Below are 20,879 nucleotides of genomic sequence, written 5' to 3' on the forward strand. Positions count from 1 at the left end.
TGCTGATGGAGATAATGATCCAATCACAAACACACATAAAACACAACATCCATGGCTAATACTCACGCCAGATAGTATGATGGCTGCAACCAAGAACCTAAGACAATGCAAGGAGTACAGGTTCTGGTCAAACACTCAATAGGCTACTATGTAGGGACTAACATCATGGAGAGTCACTTGGCATCAAAAAGCCCAAGCTAGGACTTGCGCAGATTCAACATCCCTCAACGGAAAGGCTCTTGCACCCCAAATATTTTATTATCTTAAGTTTTATTACCAGTCACACATTTTCTTTAGTTATCACTTAAACAAGCTCCTCTCAGCCATACCCATGGCGTCATGATCGCCGAGCTGCGAGATAGAAGCCCCCTCCATATGCTACCCTACCCTACCCATGCTCATCCTACGACAAGTGCCCGTGGGCATGCATACTCCCATCCCAACCCCAATGATCATAACTTCCGACAAATCCACGGAAGATCGAGCCTCGCAAGTCACCCAACAAATGTACGCGCACGTACTCGTGTGTGGCGCACCACCATCACGAAGATCATAACACAAGGACAGGAATGAGAACACAATGCAAAGAAAACACCCAATTGAAAGCAACATGGGAAGGACGGATTTTACACGAATCCCAAAGCCAAAAAAATCATACATCATGAAATCACGCAACCGGCCTCAATCCGAGAGTATGGATTCTACACAAATCCCAATGATGTAACAAGACCAAACATCATGAACTCACTCAACCGGCCTCAATCCGAGAGTATGGATTCTACACGAATCCTAGCGTTCACGAAACAAAAGCAAAGGTCCAACAAAAACCATAAAAAGTATAAAATCACTCAACCGAACACAACGTCGGGAGTACGGATGCAACATGCATCCCAATGCAACATAAAAGTGCAAAAGTGGTTTGACTGATATCCAAACGGATCATCAAGGTCCATGACCCACATTGTGCCAAGAAAACAAGGTGGCACACAAAACGAGGTAAAAACCCCAAATTTTAAAAAAATTCCAAAATTAAAACTCATTTGACCTTTGGGTTCAAAAACCCCAAAAAACCAAAAATAAATGAAATCGGACACCGTATGCAAAAACGACCAACATAACGGCGCAAAATCCCAAACCCTCATCTCAAAAAATAGGGAAATGTTCATACCCGCCCAACTAGGTAGAACTAGCATACAAAAATGGAGGGGAACACTAGTTCTCAGCCTCCAAACAAACGGCAACCAAAAACAGACGCAGAAACGGAGCAGAAACAATAAAACGGGAAAGCCCTACCTCATAGCCAAAAGAGCAAAACGAAAAACTGAACCAGAAAATAAAACGCCCGCAGAAGTGGTTGAAAATCGCGGCAATCCAAGGTTTCCCCGAGCTGGATCCAACAAGCTCAACCTCGCAATGATCCCACGCTCGTAGCTCTCATAATGAACAAAACAGTAAATCCTCATGAAGAGGATTTTGGGTTTTACTCTCCAACTTTCCAATTTGAAAGTGAGAAGTGAGGAATTAAATTCCTCTTTGGATACTTATTCACTTTTCGGGTGAATAATCGATTAGGGCATTTAACCAACCAATCTAGTTAAACCCTGAATCGACCCAAACGAAAACAGGCTATTCCTATAAATAGGAATTCATCTATGGAAAAGCTGCCAGAAATTAAAATAAATCAATTAAAAAGCCCAAAAACCCAAAAACACATAAATCTCCTTAACAACTTTCGCGACAATGCAAACCTCTAAAATGCACAGACACGCTTACTGGTCTAATCACATAATGCAAATGAGTTCGGATTTAATAATCACCAAAAAGTTTAAATTAAACATTTAATAAAGGATACGTCGACCATACAAGGATGACATTGGTAAAATATGAACGGCTGAATCACTAACTCCATGTGCCACTGCTAGGGATATAAATCCTGCACACTAAACAACACGATCAAGTGCAATTGCATATAATAACATAGCCGAAGCAATAAATGCATTAAATCACCTAATTTAACCATTTATTTAATTATATTAAAATAATCTATTTACATCACTCACGTTCGCATAAAACATAACAACGCAAGAATGAAGTAAATAACTATAGCATTAAATCCGTCACATAACATAATCAGAGGTATGTCCAAATACCAGATAACCAGATATCATCATAAAACACACTGTCATCTCAAAATGGCATCATCATGCAATATGATTAACTGAACAACATAGTAGTCTAATATCTATGATACTGGAATCAAAGAGTAACATTTGACCCTCAGGTCATCTCAAATGTAAAACATCACATAAGAACAGATATCTCTCAGATCAAAATAAAACAAGGTAAATGTCCGCAGCACATAACCAAATAATCCCACATGAACAATCCATTTAATTACTTACGCATTTAATAATGATTGATTACTCTGCATTAAAAAGGCACTAAAAACACATAAGCAAACACAGTCATAAACATGACTAACCACTGCTACAGGAACCCAGTCCAGTGTAGCATGGTAAAAGAACATAGTGCAATCTCTACACACATCTCAAGGTAATCACAGAACAACCTCATGATACCACATTGATCCTGGTAACCACTGACACAAACCTCAGTGAACCAAAAATCACATCATAATCTCAAAGATCAGTCAAAAGCATAATCAAAGCAACTGATAAAGAAACATAAATCCAAACACCTCAACGGTGTAGACCACTCAGGGTCACAATCAAGATCCCATCACAATAAAAGATCAACAAGGTTGCATCCATCAGGACGACTTACAAAAGTCAAATGGGAGAGGCACTACATCATTCCCCCCAAAGACTAGGCTTACTCCTAGAAGCCTACAATCCAAGAATAGAACCCAAAACACACAAGAACAAAATCAAAAGCGAGCAATAGGAATGACTCAACAACTCTGTACAAGTCAAACCCAAATCACTCCAACATTCTCAAACCATCACGTTAACCCCCAAATAGGTTAACCACGAGAGAATGGGTGTCACATAGACACAAGGTCCTCCAACAAGGAACCTTTTATGCGCTGGGAAGAACCCAACTAGCCATAGAGTCAACAATACAAGGTAAGGAAAGTCCCTCTCTACCTCGTCAACAGGTGCCCAACTACAACATGCAGCAACCACATGACCACAAAACCAGGTCAAAACACTAAGCACTTCCAACAAAAGTTGGAATCATGGGGAATAACCATCCCAAACTCTCAAGAATACTATCATGTCACACATGATCATTCTGGAATCCACGTAAACTCACCCTTAGAACAAAGAGGATGAAAGTTTACCAACAAAAGGACACACTCCAAAGGACTACTCACCACCAAGCGTAGGAGCACGACACCTCACCAAGGCACAAAAACTCAACTACCACTGGAAACCAGGGTAACATAACCCAACCAGACAAGATATCACCTTTCCACAAGGTTGCACAGACTTTCGTCAGTGGACACAATCATGAAATGTCTGCATACCAACTCACGAGATGGTAACATGTGTCCAATGATACCATGTCCCTCTAGCACCATGCTAGGAAAACTACACCTAATCTACCGCTAAACTCAATCTCTAGCCTCAAGTCAACAGTTAAAGAGAAAACTTGATTGAGACAATCCACATGAAGATAGAAGCTTAGGGAGAAGGATACTACAGAGTATTAGGACTGAGAGGGAGTCTCTCTCTCAACCTCTACACTAACCAGTCCATGATGCATTAGGAAACTCACAATTTCACCAACCATTAACATACTCACCTGAAAACACTAACTGAGCTAGTGGCATAACCACACTAGCCTACTCTCACAAGAGAGAAAAGGATACGGAGATGTGCCAAGGTCAACATCCAGAAAGGAGAATGTAGACTCATCAAAGAACTGAGTCACTCCCAAATGATAAGGCAACATCATCCACAACAAGGAACACTCACAAACCACACTACACCTCACAAGGGTGGGTCAGTGCAATAGGAAACACAAAAACCCAAGCACGACCTCCAACAAGTACCTAGTAGATTATGAAGACAAGATAACTCTTTTGTTATGAATAAAATGAGGAGTTAAACTTCTCCAATGGCCATAAATACGATATGTCATGATTGAATTGGCCTCTACTCGAAAAGGTACTCAGAACATCGATCAACAACTCCAAAAGCCATAGCCTCACAGTTGGACTCGGATTGAATCCATTTGAAAAGCATCGAAAAGATATCGACAAGGACTACAACATGAAGAAGCTAAGAGAGACCAAGACCTACGATTTGAGCCACCACTCAAATCAAAACAACAAAGACAAAACCAACAACCTTGGTCACCAAGACAAGCAACAGACGAAATGTCCAAAACCACTCAAGAACATACATGCCCAAACAACATATGACATGGAAAGAAAGGTAATTCACACATTGAAACCATCATTACTCTTCTTTCATAATTTCATTAATTAAACATAATATAAGCACTAATGCACAATGAAAATGAAAGGTTTTCAAGCAAGGGTTCAAGAGTCACTTTCCTTAAATCAAGTACATATCTTTCAATTTCTTTAAGAATACACTACGTTTACTCATCTTTTAAACCATTCAATAACAATAACAACTTTAAATCTAACAAAGACTCACTAGCATGTTCTCCATGATATCATCCCTTGAACGTACTACCAAAGGTTCGAGATGAACATGATAGAGTCACAACACTCAACTGGGCAGCAATAAAACACATCCAGAATAGTCATCATGAAACATAATCAAGAAGCCCAAATGGGGAATTATCAATTCCAGTAGTAAGTACCAAAAAGAGCTCATTTCAACAATAAGTCAAATGTGACAACTGTCACAAAGAGAGCGATAGATAAAATTTGATGACTATTCCAAGAGAGGAAGAAACTAAAAACCAATGCTAGCCCAACAACATGAGGAAAGTACCTCCAGCCAAATAAAATAAGGCATCAAACAAATCACATTACAGGTGATGACTGAGGACAGTCACACCAGAGGTATAGATCACCATACAATGCTAAGGACTACATCATCCTAGCATCGTTAGAGAACACACTCACACACATCAAGCAATATACCATCAGTAACCTCATGCATATGCAGAAAACAATAATTTCCATGCAATGCAACATTTAGATATCCATCAAATTAATACAATTTTTCATAAGCTTAAGAAACAATCAGACTGGGGACTTAAGTCATTAACCCAAATATATAATGCAAAACTACAACTTTGCAATGATTCACAATAAACACTCATTTTCAATGAAAGGAACCATTTCATCATTATAACAACAAAATAAAGAATCACAAATAAGATTCATTCATCAACTTACAATCAGGAGAAAACAGGGAAACATTGCACCTAACCCCACAAGGAGAAACAAGAAGAGGCACACAAGCCAACACATGGAAACCAATCAGTGGCTCCATCCAAAAAGGGTCACACACGCAACCAACCAAACAAGGCACAACGATCCCACCTACAAAGCCAGGAAGACTCACTTCCTTCTCCGCACACTGCTCTAGTTGCATCTACTGGACAAGCAAGTCCATCACGAGTAGATACCAAGGCAACAAAGATCACGAGTTCTCACCAAGACACTTGCACTCAACCAACGCAACAACAACTACATGGGCAACATAAACACAGAGATCCCAATGTTTGAACTTGGGCTCTGATACCAGATGTAATGCCCCGCCTGGAGATCTTTGGAAACAAAGATTCAAATCAAGCCAAGATATTTTTTTTTACAAGTATGAATGCACAAGACAACATCATACAGGAATCACAAAGATCGCAACGGAAGACTTCATCACAATCTCGGCAACTAACGAATCTCCAAACGCCACTACCCAACTGACACACCCAAACAAAAGCCAACAACCACCACAACAAGATGAGGGCACAAGAAAAGACCACTCATCAACAAAACACCAAGCTGGGGTAAAATGCAAATCTCAAAATTTGGCTAAGCCTGAAATCCTGAAGCCCTGAAAATTGGCTAAGTTGGGATTTCTAAAGCCCTGAAATTTCCTAGAATCCATAACTTATCTCTGAGAGGTTTGAAACCTATCTCAAACGATCTGTCGCATATATTAAAATATATCTTAAGTATAAGAATTCTTATACTTAAACGATATATTTTAAACCCCAAGAGACTAAAACAGAAACACGAAAACTCGATTTCAAGAGAAACCGACGCAATTTAAAATGCAACAGCATAGGGTCGAAGAATGCCCAAAAGGGTATCCAAAACCACTCTCAAAAAGATCGGATCATGAAGAAAAGTGCCCGCTGATGGCACGCGCAGGTTTTTCACAAAAACCGTGCGACACTTTTTACTAAGGGAGGGCGATACTTCTCCTTAAGGCGTGCGACACTCTTCTAGTGTCGTACGACATTTCTCAAGAAGGCATGCGACACTTTTCAGCATTGTACGACATTTCTCAAGAATGTGCGACACTCTTCCAGTGTCGTACGACATTTCTCAAGAAGGCGTGCGATACTTTATAGTGTCGTACGACATAGTTTGCATGGGCGTGCGATACTTTTAAAAGTGTTGCACCATGCTGAACAAATGTCGCCCATAGAAACAGGAAAACACTCCCAGAAGCAAAAAGGACCAAAATTAGAGCAAAGAACCTCTACACTAGGGAGTACCAGATGCACAAAGGCTCAAGGAATGAACACTCGAGTGCAAGAACAACACAGAAAGAAGAACATCTATCCATCTAAACTACAACAGCAAAGAACACACTGAATAAAAACATCGCAGAGAACAAAAGCAACATCGCAATGTACATAAATATATCTCAGGAACAAAACAACCAAACTAAGTATACAGTTCCTCCCAACCGTTAATAGCATCATAAGATCATCGTGGATCCTAGCCATCCCCCGCGCGTAACATCCCAAGCCACCAACCAGATTGTCGGTACTGTCGTAATAGGGACGTCACTACTAAAACATGCACAATAATAGCATAAGAAAATCTAACATGCTAGTAATAATGCATAAGATAATCCTACAGTAGATAACATCACCTATCACATGCTAAACAACAGTAAGCAACAGATATACTACTAAAGCAAATCACATCATCTAATCATATGCTAAACATCATAGTAAGGGAATGCGCCAAATAAAATAACATCATCTAAACATGATATACAAGCATCCCAATGAAAGCATAAATCACAAGAAAGCATACTCTGGAACCCGAAGTACCAAGTGAAGACATCCAACAACGGTCGCACTAGGACAAAAGATCATCTCTATACACCGATCCCTAGCAGTGGTGAAGGTAGCTACGCCTCCCAACCACGTGGCACCTGTAGGTCCACACCCACCGTGCTGATGGAGATAATGATCCAACCACAAACACACATAAAACACAACATCCATGGCTAACACTCAAGCCAGACAACATGATGGCTGCAACCAAGAACCTAAGACAATGCAAGGAGTACAGGTCCTGGTTAGACACTCAATAGGCTACTATGTAGGGACTAACATCATGGAGAGTCGCTTGGCATCAAAAGGCCCAAGTTAGGACTTGCGCAGATTCAACATCCCTCAACGGAAAGGCTCTTGCACCCCAAATATTTTATTATCTTAAGTTTTATTACCAGTCACACATTTTCTTTAGTTATCACTTAAACAAGCTCCTCTCAGCCATACCCATGGCGTCATGATCGTCGGGCTGCGAGATAGAAGCCCCCTCCATATGCTACCCTACCCTACCCATGCTCATCCTACGACAAGTGCCCGTGGGCATGCATACTCCCATCCCAACCCCAATGGTCATAACTTCCAGCAAATCCATGGAAGATCGAGCCTCGTAAGTCACCCAACAAATGTACGCACACGTACTCGTGTGTGGTGCACCACCATCACGAAGATCATAACACAAGGACAGGAATGAGAACACAATGCAAAGAAAACATCCAACTGAAAGCAACACAGGAAGGATAGATTCTACACGAATCCCAAAGCCAAAAAAATCATACATCATGAAATCACTCAACCGGCCTCAATCCAAGAGTATGGATTCTACACGAATCCCAATGATGTAACAAGAACAAACATCATGAACTCACTCAACCGGCCTCAATCTGAGAGTATGGATTCTACACGAATCCTAGCATTCACGAAACAAAAGCAAAGGTCCAACAAAAACCATAACAAGTATAAAATCACTCAACCGAACACAACATCGGGAGTACGGATGCAACACGCATCCCAATGCAACATAAAAGTGCAAAAGTGGTCTGACTGATATCCAAATGGATCATCAAGGTCCACGACCCACATTGTGCCAAGAAAACCCAAGAAAACAGGGCGACACACAAAACGAGGTAAAAACCCCAAATTTTAGAAAAATTTCAAAATTAAAATCCATTTGACCTTTGGGTTCAAAAACCTCAAAAATCCAAAAATAAATGAAATCGGACACCGTATGCAAAAACGGCCAGCATAATAGCACAAAATCCCAAACCCTCATCCCAAAAAATAGGGAAATGTTCATACTCGCCCAACAGGGTAGAACTAGCATACAAAAACGGAGGGGAACACTAGTTCTCAGCCTCCAAACAAACAGCTACAAAAAACAGAAGCAGAAACGAAGCAGAAACAATAAAATGGGAAAGCCCTACCTCAGCCAAAAGGGCAAAACAGAAAACTGAACCAGAAAATAAAACGCCCGCAGAAGTGGTTGAAAATCGCAGGAATCCAAGGTTTCCTCGAGCTGGATCCAACGAGCTTAACCTCGTGACGATCCCACGCCTGTAGCTCCCACAACAAACAAAACAGTAAATCCTCACGAAGAGGATTTTGGGTTTTACTCTCCAACTTTCCAATTTGAAAGTGAGAAGTGAGGAATTAAATTCCTCTTTGGATACTTATTCACTTTTCGGGTGAATAATCGATTAGGGCATTTAACCAGCCAATCTAGTTAAACGTCGAATCGACCCAAACGAAAATAGGCTATTCCTATAAATAGGAATTCATCTATGGCAAAGCTGCCAGAAATTAAAATAAATCAATTAAAAAGCCCAAAAGCCCAAAAACCCAAAAACCCAAAAACACATAAATCTCCTTAACAACTTTCGCGACAATGCGAACCTCTAAAATGCACATACACGCTTACTGGTCTAATCACATAATGCAAATGAGTTCGGATTTAATAATCACCGAAAAGTTTAAATTAAACATTTAATAAAGGATACGTCGACCATACAAGGACGACATTGGTAAAATATGAACGACTGAATCACTAACTCCATGTGCCACTGCTAGGGATATAAATCCTGCACACTAAACAACACGATCAAGTGCAATTGCATATAATAACATAGCCGAAGCAATAAATGCATTAAATCACCTAATTTAACCATTTATTTAATTATATTAAAATAATCTATTTACATCACTCACGTTCGCATAAAACATAACAACGCAGGAATGAAGTAAATAACTATAGCATTAAATCCGTCACATAACATAATCAGAGGTATGTCCAAATACCAGATAACCAGATATCATCATAAAACACACTGTCATCTCAAAATGGCATCATCATGTAATATGATTGACTGAACAACATAGTAGTCTAATATCTATGATACTGGAATCAAAGAGTAACATTTGACCCTCAGGTCATCTCAAATGTAAAACATCACATAAGAACAGATATCTCTCAGATCAAAATAAAACAAGGTAAATGTCCGCAGCACATAACCAAATAATCCCACATGAACAATCCATTTAATTACTTACGCATTTAATAATGATTGATTACTCTGCATTAAAAAGGCACTAAAAACACATAAGCATAAACATGACTAACCACTGCTATAGGAACCTAGTCTAGTGTAGCATGGTAAAAGAACATAGTGCAATCTCTGCACACATCTCAAGGTAATCACGAAACAACCTCATGATACCACATCGATCCTGGTAACCACTGGCACAAACCTTAGTGAACCAAAAATCACATCATAATCTCAAAGATCAGTCAAAAGCATAATCAAAGCAACTGATAAAGAAACATAAATCCAAACACCTCAACGGTGTAGACCACTCAGGGTCACAATCAAGATCCCATCACAACAAAAGATCAGCAAGGTTGCATCCATCAGGATGACTTACAAAAGTCAAATGGGAGAGGCACTACAAAAGCACTCATGTAGAATGTAGTGTATTAGGCCCAAGGTCTTGTAGAGCCTAAAGTAAAATAGACAATAGTTTATTCTCTTGTTTGTTAGCTAGCCTTCAATTAAATTTGAGCTTTTAAAGTTGCAATGAGAATTGTCAAACACAAATTAAAGCACTAAGAATACCTCGCAGATCTATGGACAATAGCTTAAGTGAGCTTAAATGAACTTGGAGGTTTTGTAATCTCACCGAACAACTGAACTACACACGTTCTAAAACTTGGCATAAGTTTTCTTTACATACCAAAATTTTTGAAGGGTTAGTCATAGTTTACTCTCACCTTGCTTCTTCCTCTCTGTCCTACATTTATAAGGAATTCATTGTATATTATTAATTCACTTTATAATATTATTTTGCCTTTTCATTATGTATATTCACTTATACGAGCTATTGGCTTTTGCTCTCAATTAATTACTATTTTGACAAAAGATTCCTTAGCTTGTTCTTTAAAATGAGTTCACCATAGATCAAGCTTCAAAGTTCCACAAGTTTCCTTTACACCAAAGAAAATCAAAGCATCCTAAATGAATTTGTCATAATTTAGATACTAGTAAAATTATGTCACAAATAAAATTGACATAATAGATATCCCCTCAATCCTACATTGAAAATTAAAACTCTTACTAATAATAAATTATAGTAATTATCCGAAGAGGAGAAAATTAGGCAAAGAAATCTTGAATGCACCTCAATGTGCATTGAACAAAGAAGAATGCTACAATTTCAACGAAGTGACTTATTACAACGAGTTAAACAAGTAGTGTCGCTCTCGCCCTGCTCATTTCCCAATAAATTTCTACTTTAAATGTTGAAATAAAAATGAAAATCCCTCCCAACCACATTAAACATATCAATCATTGAAATTGCACATGGAATCCTTTCAAAATTCAGCTATCGCATTGTTCACTGCTTCTAACCGGTGGCCGTCACCGGAAGCAGCCGGTGGCATCGTCTAATACCTTGACCACAACAAGCTGTACAACCTTTTTCACTGGCAAGAATGAGGGTTTGAAACGCAATTATTTCATGCCAACTCCTGGCAATTTTGAGGAGTCGTGTGCGCAGATTCTATTGACAAAAAAGTTCTCTAAGATTTCTGTGCAAGATTGCTGTAAATCAAAGCGTATTCAAGGACTCGCCCAAAATTGTTTGGTTTTCTTTACACTCGTAAGTGTTCCACAGGTATTTATGAATTTATCATTTTTTCGTGTGTCGATTACTACTAACTTGTAATAGTCTGTTTAGCACTGCCCAGTGTTAGGTCAAACAATTTGTCTTCTTGCAATCCTCGATCGTCTTTGAACCTTAGACCTCAATCAACGTGAGTTTTGCTGTCCTTTAGGTTTTAGATCTCCCCAAATATTGAGCAAATTTTGGGATATAAGGATTTCTGCATTTAGTGCTTGTTTACAATTTTTTTTTTAGGCTTTAGCTAATGTTTGAGTCTTGCTTGATTTCAATAAATTCTTGTTTCGTTCAAATTCTAGACCTCTGCGGACTTCATTCGATCTTTTTGTTGCCGAGTTTTGAATTTAGTTTGGGTCACTCCTCGTCGTCAGAATTTTGATTATGTTGGGCTGGATTCGTCTCGGTTTTGTGTGTCTGTTTGGTGTTTTGCAGGGTTTTTAATCTGGTTTGATTTCAATTACTTGTATCCCGTTAAATTTGGTCATCTATGGTTTTCTTTGCTGCGATTTAACGATTCTGGCTTGGGCATCTGGTAGGATTGCAATCTGACTCTGCTATAATCAGGTCTTCTACAAGGAGAATGTGGTAATGACATAAATCTTAAAAATTGTCTTTCAGATCAGCATTTTGGCTGTACCCGTTGTTCAGTTCTCGTAGTGTTTATTGCGGAGGGTGAATTATGGCGAGTAGATTAAAGGAAGATGAAAAGAACGAGAAAATAATTCGAGGGCTGCTGAGGCTTCCTCTTAACCGAAGATGCATTAACTGTAACAGCCTGGTAAGTTCCTAATTTTGTCATTTGTTTTCTTTTTAATTACCTGGAAAGAATCTAGAATGGTGAATTTTTTGGTTTGCCTGTTTTAGATTTAGCTCCACTGAAATATCACGGAGTCAAATTAATTAGACTGGATGTATATAATTCTCATTTTAGAAATGCTGTATCTTGTTGAGTGGCAAATGATGACTGCAAACTCTCTTTCATAATTATCAGATCTGTTCTGCCATGTTATGGGCTAGACCACTCACCACACTTACTTTGACCAACGAAAGGTGATCTTGACATTGCCCAGTTGTTTGTTTATACGGTTTCATCATCTGTATCTTCATCTGTTTAAAGCCAGTCACCAGAAAGCATGGTATTATCCGACTTTCCAATTCTAACTTGCTTAAGACTACTGATATGCAGGCGCTTTCCTGTTTTAGCTTAGATGCCATGATTGAGGGGGCACCTTTTTCTAAGACATTAAGCACTTGCGCTAGGCCTTGTTTAGATTATTCAATATTTGTACATTTATTCTTGTTACACATTCCCCAACAATTTGAGCATTGATGTCCACTACTGATCTGGATAATTATACAACTTGAGCGTAACCCTGTTGACTAATACTTATATCATATTTAGAGCTGTGCGTTCATTTTATTTTGTTCCCTATCTGGTTTTGAAATGTTTTCAGTGGCATTGAACACACCTCCAATGTTTACATGTGTCTATGAAAATCCACGCTATCAAAATGTCTAGTTTTTATTATCCTCCTTTTACAATGTTCATTGACATCAACCAGCTTTTGTTAGCATCCTTCCTCAAATCATTCTTATGCAGAGTCCCATGCTATATATTTTCTGGTCTATGTTTGTGGCAGATATTTTTTTCAACTTTAAGAACTTGGTTTGCTTGTCATAACTAGCCTTTTAATTAAGTTTGATTGAAAACCTTGTATTGTAGTGTAAGTGACTAAACTAGTCTTTGGTTAGTTTCTTGTAAAATGTTACATAATTTCTGTTGCTAATTTACAGTGGCATTTTCACTCATTTGGATAAACACAACTTGCTTATTTCTACCAACCCTCTTTAAATTGTGTTTATGTAACAAATGGGACAATCCACCTTTGTTTGATCTTTTCTGTAACTTGTTATGTAAATGCTGTATATTTTCTGTTTCATGTTTGTGAATAGCAAATTTATCTTGTAGAGCTTCATTAGCTCATTACCATAAATCTATCTGTTTTGACCTAGATTACTTTTTTGCCTCTAAATTTGCCTAATAACTATCAAACATTTTTAATTTGTGTACCGGGCTTCAGGTGCTCTTGTACACCAAAGTGTGGGTGTTTAGTAACTCTTAACTCTAATTTACTAGTTCTTTTTGAAAAACATGTTGAGCCAGGTCAGTATCGTTCCTGGTTAGTGTTTGCTGTCTACTCTTGTGTGGGTGTTGGCAGGACACAATTTTGGGGCCTTGGTCGGATTTATCCATGTGATTCCAGGGTCCTAGTGCCATGCCTAAAGCAAATCTGATGCAAATTGTGGCCGTTTTTTCTTTTTCTTTTTCTTTGCCCAACGTTTTTTTGTTTTTATCATTACATTTTATGGAAAGAGGGAAATGAAACTGGTTAATGGCGGGTGAACTGTGCAAATCGTTTTGTTACAGCTGGGAATGCAAAAATAATGTCATAGGAAGGCCTTCATTCCCTGAGGCTCGTTGTTATTCTTTTGACTTTTCTGTCCAATGATGGCAAGAAGTAAATATGTAAAAAGTGGTGGTTTCTTTTATCATCGTAGTTGCTGCAGTTTAAAAATTGTATGCTGACATTTCCCTCTTTTCTTATTTAGACTTTTGAGGAATTGTATAGCTGTTGGGGGTTCTATGGCTTTTCTTTCTAGTGGTTGGTTTCTTGGTCCTTGGAGTTTTGCCTTCCCTACAAAGTCACATGGATACATATATGGTGTTAATTTTATGTTAGTACTTGTTAGCCACAAGCAAAGCATCAGATCTGTTGCCTTCTCAACCATAGATGATAAACTCTTATCATCACCCCCGAGCATACTACATATTTTGTACATCACAAAATTCATTTTCTATTGATGCAAGAATGGCCTTGCATATATATGAATCAACACCTTTGAATAGACCTCTTGTTGGCCTTGAGTTTTGGTGCCAAGAATAGGATCAGACTTATTAATTACAAGTTACATTCATATAGGTCTTGCCCAATTACATAATTGCAAGTTACAAGAATTGCCCAAATAGGGTTAGACCCAATTGAGGATTGAAATGACAAAGTTTAATAGCAACATGGCTGAGGCTAACTGATCAAATTAGCCACTAGGTGCACTAGGTCAGCCCTAGAATGGATCCGACCTAGCTACACATCAACACTCCCTCTTAGCTAACAAACCAAATTAGCCACTAGGTGCACTAGGTCAGCCCTAGAATGGATCCGACCTGGCTACACATCAACACTCCCTCTAAGCTAAGGAGGATTCCTTCAATATCCAAGTTACATGGTGACAACCATCATGGCTACTCCCATGAAAATGCAAGTGAACATAACCACCATGCCTACTCGTAGAGGGTGGATCCACCATGCCTACTCGGAGAGGGTGGATCCACCATTCCTACTCGCAGAGGGTGAAACAAGGGCTTTCACCTTAGAATTCTCCTAGAGAAGAGTGCATCTCCACCATGCCTACTTGTAGAGGGTGGATACACCATACAATCTTGTAGAGGGTGGAACAAGGGCTTTCACCTCAGATTCTCCCAGAAAAGAATGCATCTCCACCATGCCTACTCACAGAGGGTGGAGTGAGGGTTTTCATCTCAAACTTCTCCAAGAGAAGAATGCATCTTCACCATACCTACTCGCAGAGGGTGGATCCACCATAGCTACTCGCAAAGGGTTGATCCACCATAGCTACTCGCAAAGGGAAGAACTTCTCCCTCTTAGGGAAGAACTCATTAATTAGGGATTGCACCTCGAACTTGTCCCTAATGGAGATGGACTTATTAACAAGGGAGTACACCCCAAACTTCTTCCTCTGGAGAAGAACTCATTAGCAAGGGATTGCACCTCAAACTTCTCTCTCATGAAGAAGAACTCATTAACAACACATAAATGATCATTTGAATCCCGAGACTCCCTCTCAGCTGAGACTCCTCAATAGGGGCTACATTCTCATAGCTTTGATTGAAACAATACCAAGAATTTGGCTCCAATATTTGTTCGACAATGAGCTTTTGCAGCCGCATTGCTACACAAACTTGTTGATTCACTGTGAAGGACTTGACATTCTACATTTGCCACTCAAGCTCCCTTTGAATCTGATTTTTACTGTTGAATAGTCTTCCTTTGAATGTCGTTTCTTCCTCTTGGAAGAAACTAATCACAATGACAATTTGTATAGGTTCTTTCTCTTTAATGAAGTCACGTGCCACCAATTCAGTCTCATGGCTGCAAGTAGCATCCCTATGTTCATTTCTGTAGCTTGCATGACTTTGCATGAAATCTCTCATCAGTCCATTTCTTCTCATTTCATCTTGGAAGCATGTCTTTATTGTCTAAATTTTCTCACAATCCACCAAAGATCTTTCACCATCATAAAATTATTGTGCAGGGAGAGTGAGAAATTTGAACACCAACACTTCCTCCAAGGCTATGAGCTACACATTCTTACAAGAATCCCTTATTTCTTGTATCTCTTAAGTTCCAATTTTCTTATTCTGATTGAGGATTTTACTAGATCTGCTTTGATACCATGTTAAGTTTTTGGGAGTGCTAATTGACCACAAACAAACCATCAGATCTGTTGCCTTCCCAACCATAGATAATAAGCTCTTATCATCACCCCCGAGCACACTAATATTCTGTACATTGTAGAATCTATTTGCTATTGATGCAAGGATGGCCTTACAAATATATGAATCAATGCCTCTTAATTGACCTCTAGTCGGCCTTGAGTTTTGGCTTCAAGATTAGGATTAGACCTAATAATTACAAGTTACATTCATATAGGTCGTGGCCAATTACATAATTGCAATTACATGAATTACCCAAATAGGGTCAGACCCAATTAAGGATTGAAATGACAAAGTTCAGTAACAACATGGCTAAGGCCGATAGGCGTAATTAGCCGTTAGGTGTACCAGGTCGGCCCTAGAAGGATTCCAACCTAGGTATATGCCAATATATGGATATGATATTGGATATAGATACAATCATTTATTAAGACCCCCTATATATATATATGGTTGGATATGGCACTAATAAAAAAACACATACAAATATATTTAACACAAATTTCTAAGCGAAATTTTCATTACTTCAAAAGCAATGTAGACACATAAATGCTATACACATTTATAAGTTAATTTGGCACTTCACAATACGCAAGAATAGTGGAGTTGCAATGGAAGGTTACCTAAGCTTTCGGTTCAGGTTTGGGACGGGTGTAGGTACATGAACCCGGTACGTGGGTATGTGATTTTTTTAGGGGTCTGGGTATCTATGGGTGTGTGTGTGTGTGTGTATTTATGCATTGTATATACAAAAAAGGGAGAAATATGGTATGATAGTACGGTACTTGATCATTGATCAGTGCCAAATGCCAAAGATAAATATTTGAGGTGCCAATCGATAGTTGAAAAGTATTCAAATAAGGCATATCAATTATCATATATCTCTATATAGACAATTCCAATGAAAATATTATAACTAACAAATTAGAAAACGTAATTAATTGAAATATTATTCAATGTTTATTAATCATCGAAGGCTATGAAAACAGACAAGTACCCAACAAGTACCCACAGATGCACCTATATTGGGTGTGTACCCGAACCTAGTTCGGGACTTGTGGGTAGCAAGCGTGGTAACTTAGAAGATAAACTGCCAAAAATGGATCTCTGAAATAGGAAAACATTTCATTTGCCTTTCTTCCTTGGTGTAGGTTTTGTTTATAACATCTGATTAGAAAACTGCATAAGTAAAGTTTTTTAAAATTAAATTTGGGAAGATTTATGTCAAGTTATTAACAAATCAAATTACATTGTATTTGACATGGTTGGAAAGTCAAGGTTTTTTGGACACACATGGGTACAGTATCTGACATATATCTGGGTTGTGTTGGATATGTATGCTTACAGATGCAGGTGATGTACGACCAAGGGGTTTTTGACTACTTTGCTTCCCCATATCTCCGTCAAAGATAAAATTTACATAATGCTTTGTTCTTTAATAACTTAAAATGTCAGTCCTGTTGTTTTTAAAGATTTGTAGGGATGCACTCAGAATGTACCCAACCCCATTTTTTCGCTGTACAACCATACCCAAATGGGCCAAACTCCCAACTGGTATCCAAATACTCAAATGGGCCAAACCCCCATAGCCCAACTGGAATCCAAATTTAAACCTTAGCTTATATTCTATGCTATTGGCTTTTTTGAACTTAATGCTCCAGTTTGCAGACTTTATGGATTGGTGAAGCAACATATCCGTGTGCTTGTTGCTCTTATTTTTCTTAATGCAGTTTGGTTTCTTAGATTGTCAAAAATATTTTGTCATGGTATTTTAAGTACTGTATGATTTTCTTTTCTTGTCCAAAATTGCTTTATTAACATTTCAGATTAGGTCTTATTAATTGGGCTGATAAATAAGTACTTTCTGGCTTTCAGGGACCTCAATATGTGTGCACAAACTTCTGGACATTTGTTTGCACAACTTGTAGTGGGATTCAGTGAGTATATTGTGTTGACCAACATTTATTGAAGTAATATCAAGATTTTATTTTTTAATTGATAGTGAGGTTTGGATCTTTATCAAATTGAGCTTCTATTTTTCAATTGGTAGTGAGGTTTGGATTTTTGTCAAGTTGTATTTAGGTTTAAAGAATTGTACAATTAGTCGTTATCATTTGCATGTGACAAATTCTTTTATACCATGATTTCATGTTTGTGAGAGTTGGTGTTTTACAACTTTTTGAATGTAGACCTTTAATTTTATTAATTAGTAATAAACATATTTTTATATTTTGGCAGCCGGGAGTTTACACACCGAGTGAAATCAGTATCAATGGCAAAATTCACTTCACAAGAAGTGAGTTTTCTTCAACAAGGCGGCAATGAGGTATGTGTCAAGTCTCAAGAGTGACTTGTAGAAAAAAATTTCTTGTTCAAGCAAATAGAAGATCAAATATCTCCCAGCTTGATAGTGCATTCAGTCTATGAAATTGAGAATATTATGTGTTTAATAACCCTTTAGTGAGGCTTTTGAAACTTTGAATCTATTTTACAGAAAGCGAAAGAAATATATTTTAAAGAATTTGATCCACAACGCCATCAACTCCCTGACAGCAGGTGACAGATTTTCCTTCTGTTAAAATTAAGTGTGAATTCCAGTTAAATTTTCAAATTTTCAATCCTTGTTTTAAAACTTGGTGAGAATCACAAGCCAAATGCCCTTGTCAAGGTTTTTTCTTCTTTGTCATAGGAAAAAGCCCTTGGTAAGTTACCCCAAGCATTACCATACTTTTTTGGCTACTGGTTGCCAAAAACTAGATAAGCCAATAGATTTTATAAATTTTTCCAAATGTTTGTATTTGTTTTTAGAATTTAATTTATTTCTTTCTATGGATTAAAAATTTTTAAACAAATTTATTAGCTCAGTATATTCTAAATTCATTTCTTGTGCATCTGAACAGCATGTTGCATGTTATTTAAATATGTTTTGAATTGATACATATTTCTAATTTGTTGAGTCTTTTAACTTTAGAAGCCCTAAGTCGGACAAATTTTTTTTGGTCAGCGGTGTTTTTGCCAGGTGTAAGCTTTAAAACTAAGTTTTTTTTGGATTCTAACATGTGACAAAATTGGGCTTCAGCAATGTTGATAGGCTTCGAGACTTTATAAAGCACGTTTATGTGGAAAAGAGGTATGCAGCTGACAGAGGTGGCGATAAACCGCCACGAGGAAAAATGGTGGGTGTTTCTTGGTGGATAATGGTTGGGAAATTATTTTAGTCATTTGGTGCTCCTATTATTTTAGTCATTTGGTAATCCTTAATGGATGTTGCTTGTGATTGCTATATCCATTTGCTTTACAGAAGTACCATTTGAAATTAATATTGAGTTTGAATTTGTCTGTGGTTTAAATGATTTTATGCATATAGTCTTTGATTTTTTTTGGTTCAATACTGAATGCTTGGTATGCATGTTTGGATAGGGTGATAGAGATGATGCCTATGAAAATAGGCGACCTGATTCATACAGGTCAGACTCCCGTAGTCCTCCTTATGAGGATCAATATGCAGAGCGTCGTTATAGTGATCGTCCTGGGCAAGGTACTCGATATGATCGAGGTCGGTATGATGATAGAGGATATGACGATAGAAGAAATAGTTACGATGAAAAAAGAAGTCCAGGGCAATATGAATCAGATAGAAGCAGGAATGATAGAGGTTACCAGGACAATCGGCGATATGATGATACTTACAAGACAAGCCCAGGACAGGATACCCGGCGATATGATGATATCTACAGGAAAAGTCCAAGCAACTTTGAAAGTACGGGTGATAGAAAGAAATTTGAAGATCGCCGTTATCCTGATGCACCTGATAGACGTCGACCTGAGGAGCGATCACCAAATTACCAGAAGGATTTCAGCCCACCTCCTGTTCGTCCGGTAAGGGACATTTTGGGTGATGATGTTCCAACTCTCCGAGTTAGCGATTTTCCTCGAGCAAATGGCAACAGGGATGGTGAAATATCTACACGGTCACTGGTAAGAATTGCAGTAAGAATCTCTGGACTTATCTTACATGTTCACTTTGAAATTAGAGAGCATAGTTTAGTCTTGATCATCTACTAACTTTTTTGATAATTTTTTATACAAGTTAATGAGATACAAAAATTGACTGATTTACAATGCAAATTACCAGCCTGAAATTCGGAAAGAATTTCGGGGACAGAGAACTGCATCTTCGAGTAGCATGGGATCAGTAGAAGGTACTTCACCAACCCTAAAAAGAGCCAATTCAGGAAGTTTGATAGATTTCAGTGCAGAGCCCGAACCCTCCTCCGCTCCCACACAGCCAGATCTCTTTGCAGCTTCTTCAGTTAAACAACCATCTACAGTTGTACAACAAGATCTTTTTGCAGCTTCTTCATTTAAACAACCATCAGCAATTACACATCAGGATCCTTTTGCTGCCCCATTGGTTTCACAACCATCTTCAGCTGTTCAACAAGATCTTTTTGGAGTCTCTTCAGTTCCACAATCTTCTAATGCCTCTACTTCTAGTAATGGTGGATGGGCCACATTTGATTGGACTCCACAGTCAGCCCCAGCCCCAGCCCCAGATCCACTACAATCTATTCTATCGGCAACAACACCGGCACCAGTAATGCCAGCTCCTGGTCCTTCAGCAGGTATTGTTGATCCTTTTGGAAAAGCAAACAATGCTGGACAATGGTTGTGGGCTCCTACTCAACATGTTCAAGGATCTGTGCCATCTGCTTCAGGCTCTAATAATTTTCATACAATTCCACCATCTGTGCCACCAGCTAATGGCATACCAGCTTTGCAGGTAAGCTGTGTATGCTGAGTAACTTTCTATTGTGATATCTATACCTTTGTCAATTGCATATGGTATACATATAGATATTAAGTTGATGGATGTTTATTGATTGGACGG

At 38.4% G+C, this 20,879-nt stretch overlaps 1 protein-coding gene across 4 annotated transcripts in view; it reads left to right on the forward strand.

The window, feature by feature from the left end:
* Positions 1–11,217: 11,217 nt before the first annotated feature.
* Positions 11,218–20,879, forward strand: part of NIG (NSP (nuclear shuttle protein)-interacting GTPase) — a 45,669-nt gene continuing 36,007 nt past the window's right edge. For 2 of the 4 annotated variants that reach the window (XM_089790964.1, XM_089790966.1), the window contains exons 1-8: positions 11,218–11,409; positions 12,034–12,193; positions 17,864–17,925; positions 18,227–18,314; positions 18,483–18,544; positions 19,068–19,164; positions 19,409–19,966; positions 20,124–20,771. In XM_089790964.1, the coding sequence (XP_089647090.1) occupies positions 12,095–12,193; positions 17,864–17,925; positions 18,227–18,314; positions 18,483–18,544; positions 19,068–19,164; positions 19,409–19,966; positions 20,124–20,771 (1,614 nt within the window). In that variant the 5' untranslated portion in view covers positions 11,218–11,409; positions 12,034–12,094. The remainder of the gene's footprint in view (positions 11,410–12,033; positions 12,194–17,863; positions 17,926–18,226; positions 18,315–18,482; positions 18,545–19,067; positions 19,165–19,408; positions 19,967–20,123; positions 20,772–20,879) is intronic. The other 2 variants (XM_089790963.1, XM_089790965.1) reach the window with 1 other exon arrangement.

This window comes from Cupressus sempervirens, chromosome 7 (genome assembly GCF_028749045.1).
Source record: "Cupressus sempervirens isolate cs-2001-9-10 chromosome 7, ASM2874904v1, whole genome shotgun sequence".
Classification (NCBI taxonomy): Eukaryota; Viridiplantae; Streptophyta; class Pinopsida; order Cupressales; family Cupressaceae; genus Cupressus; species Cupressus sempervirens.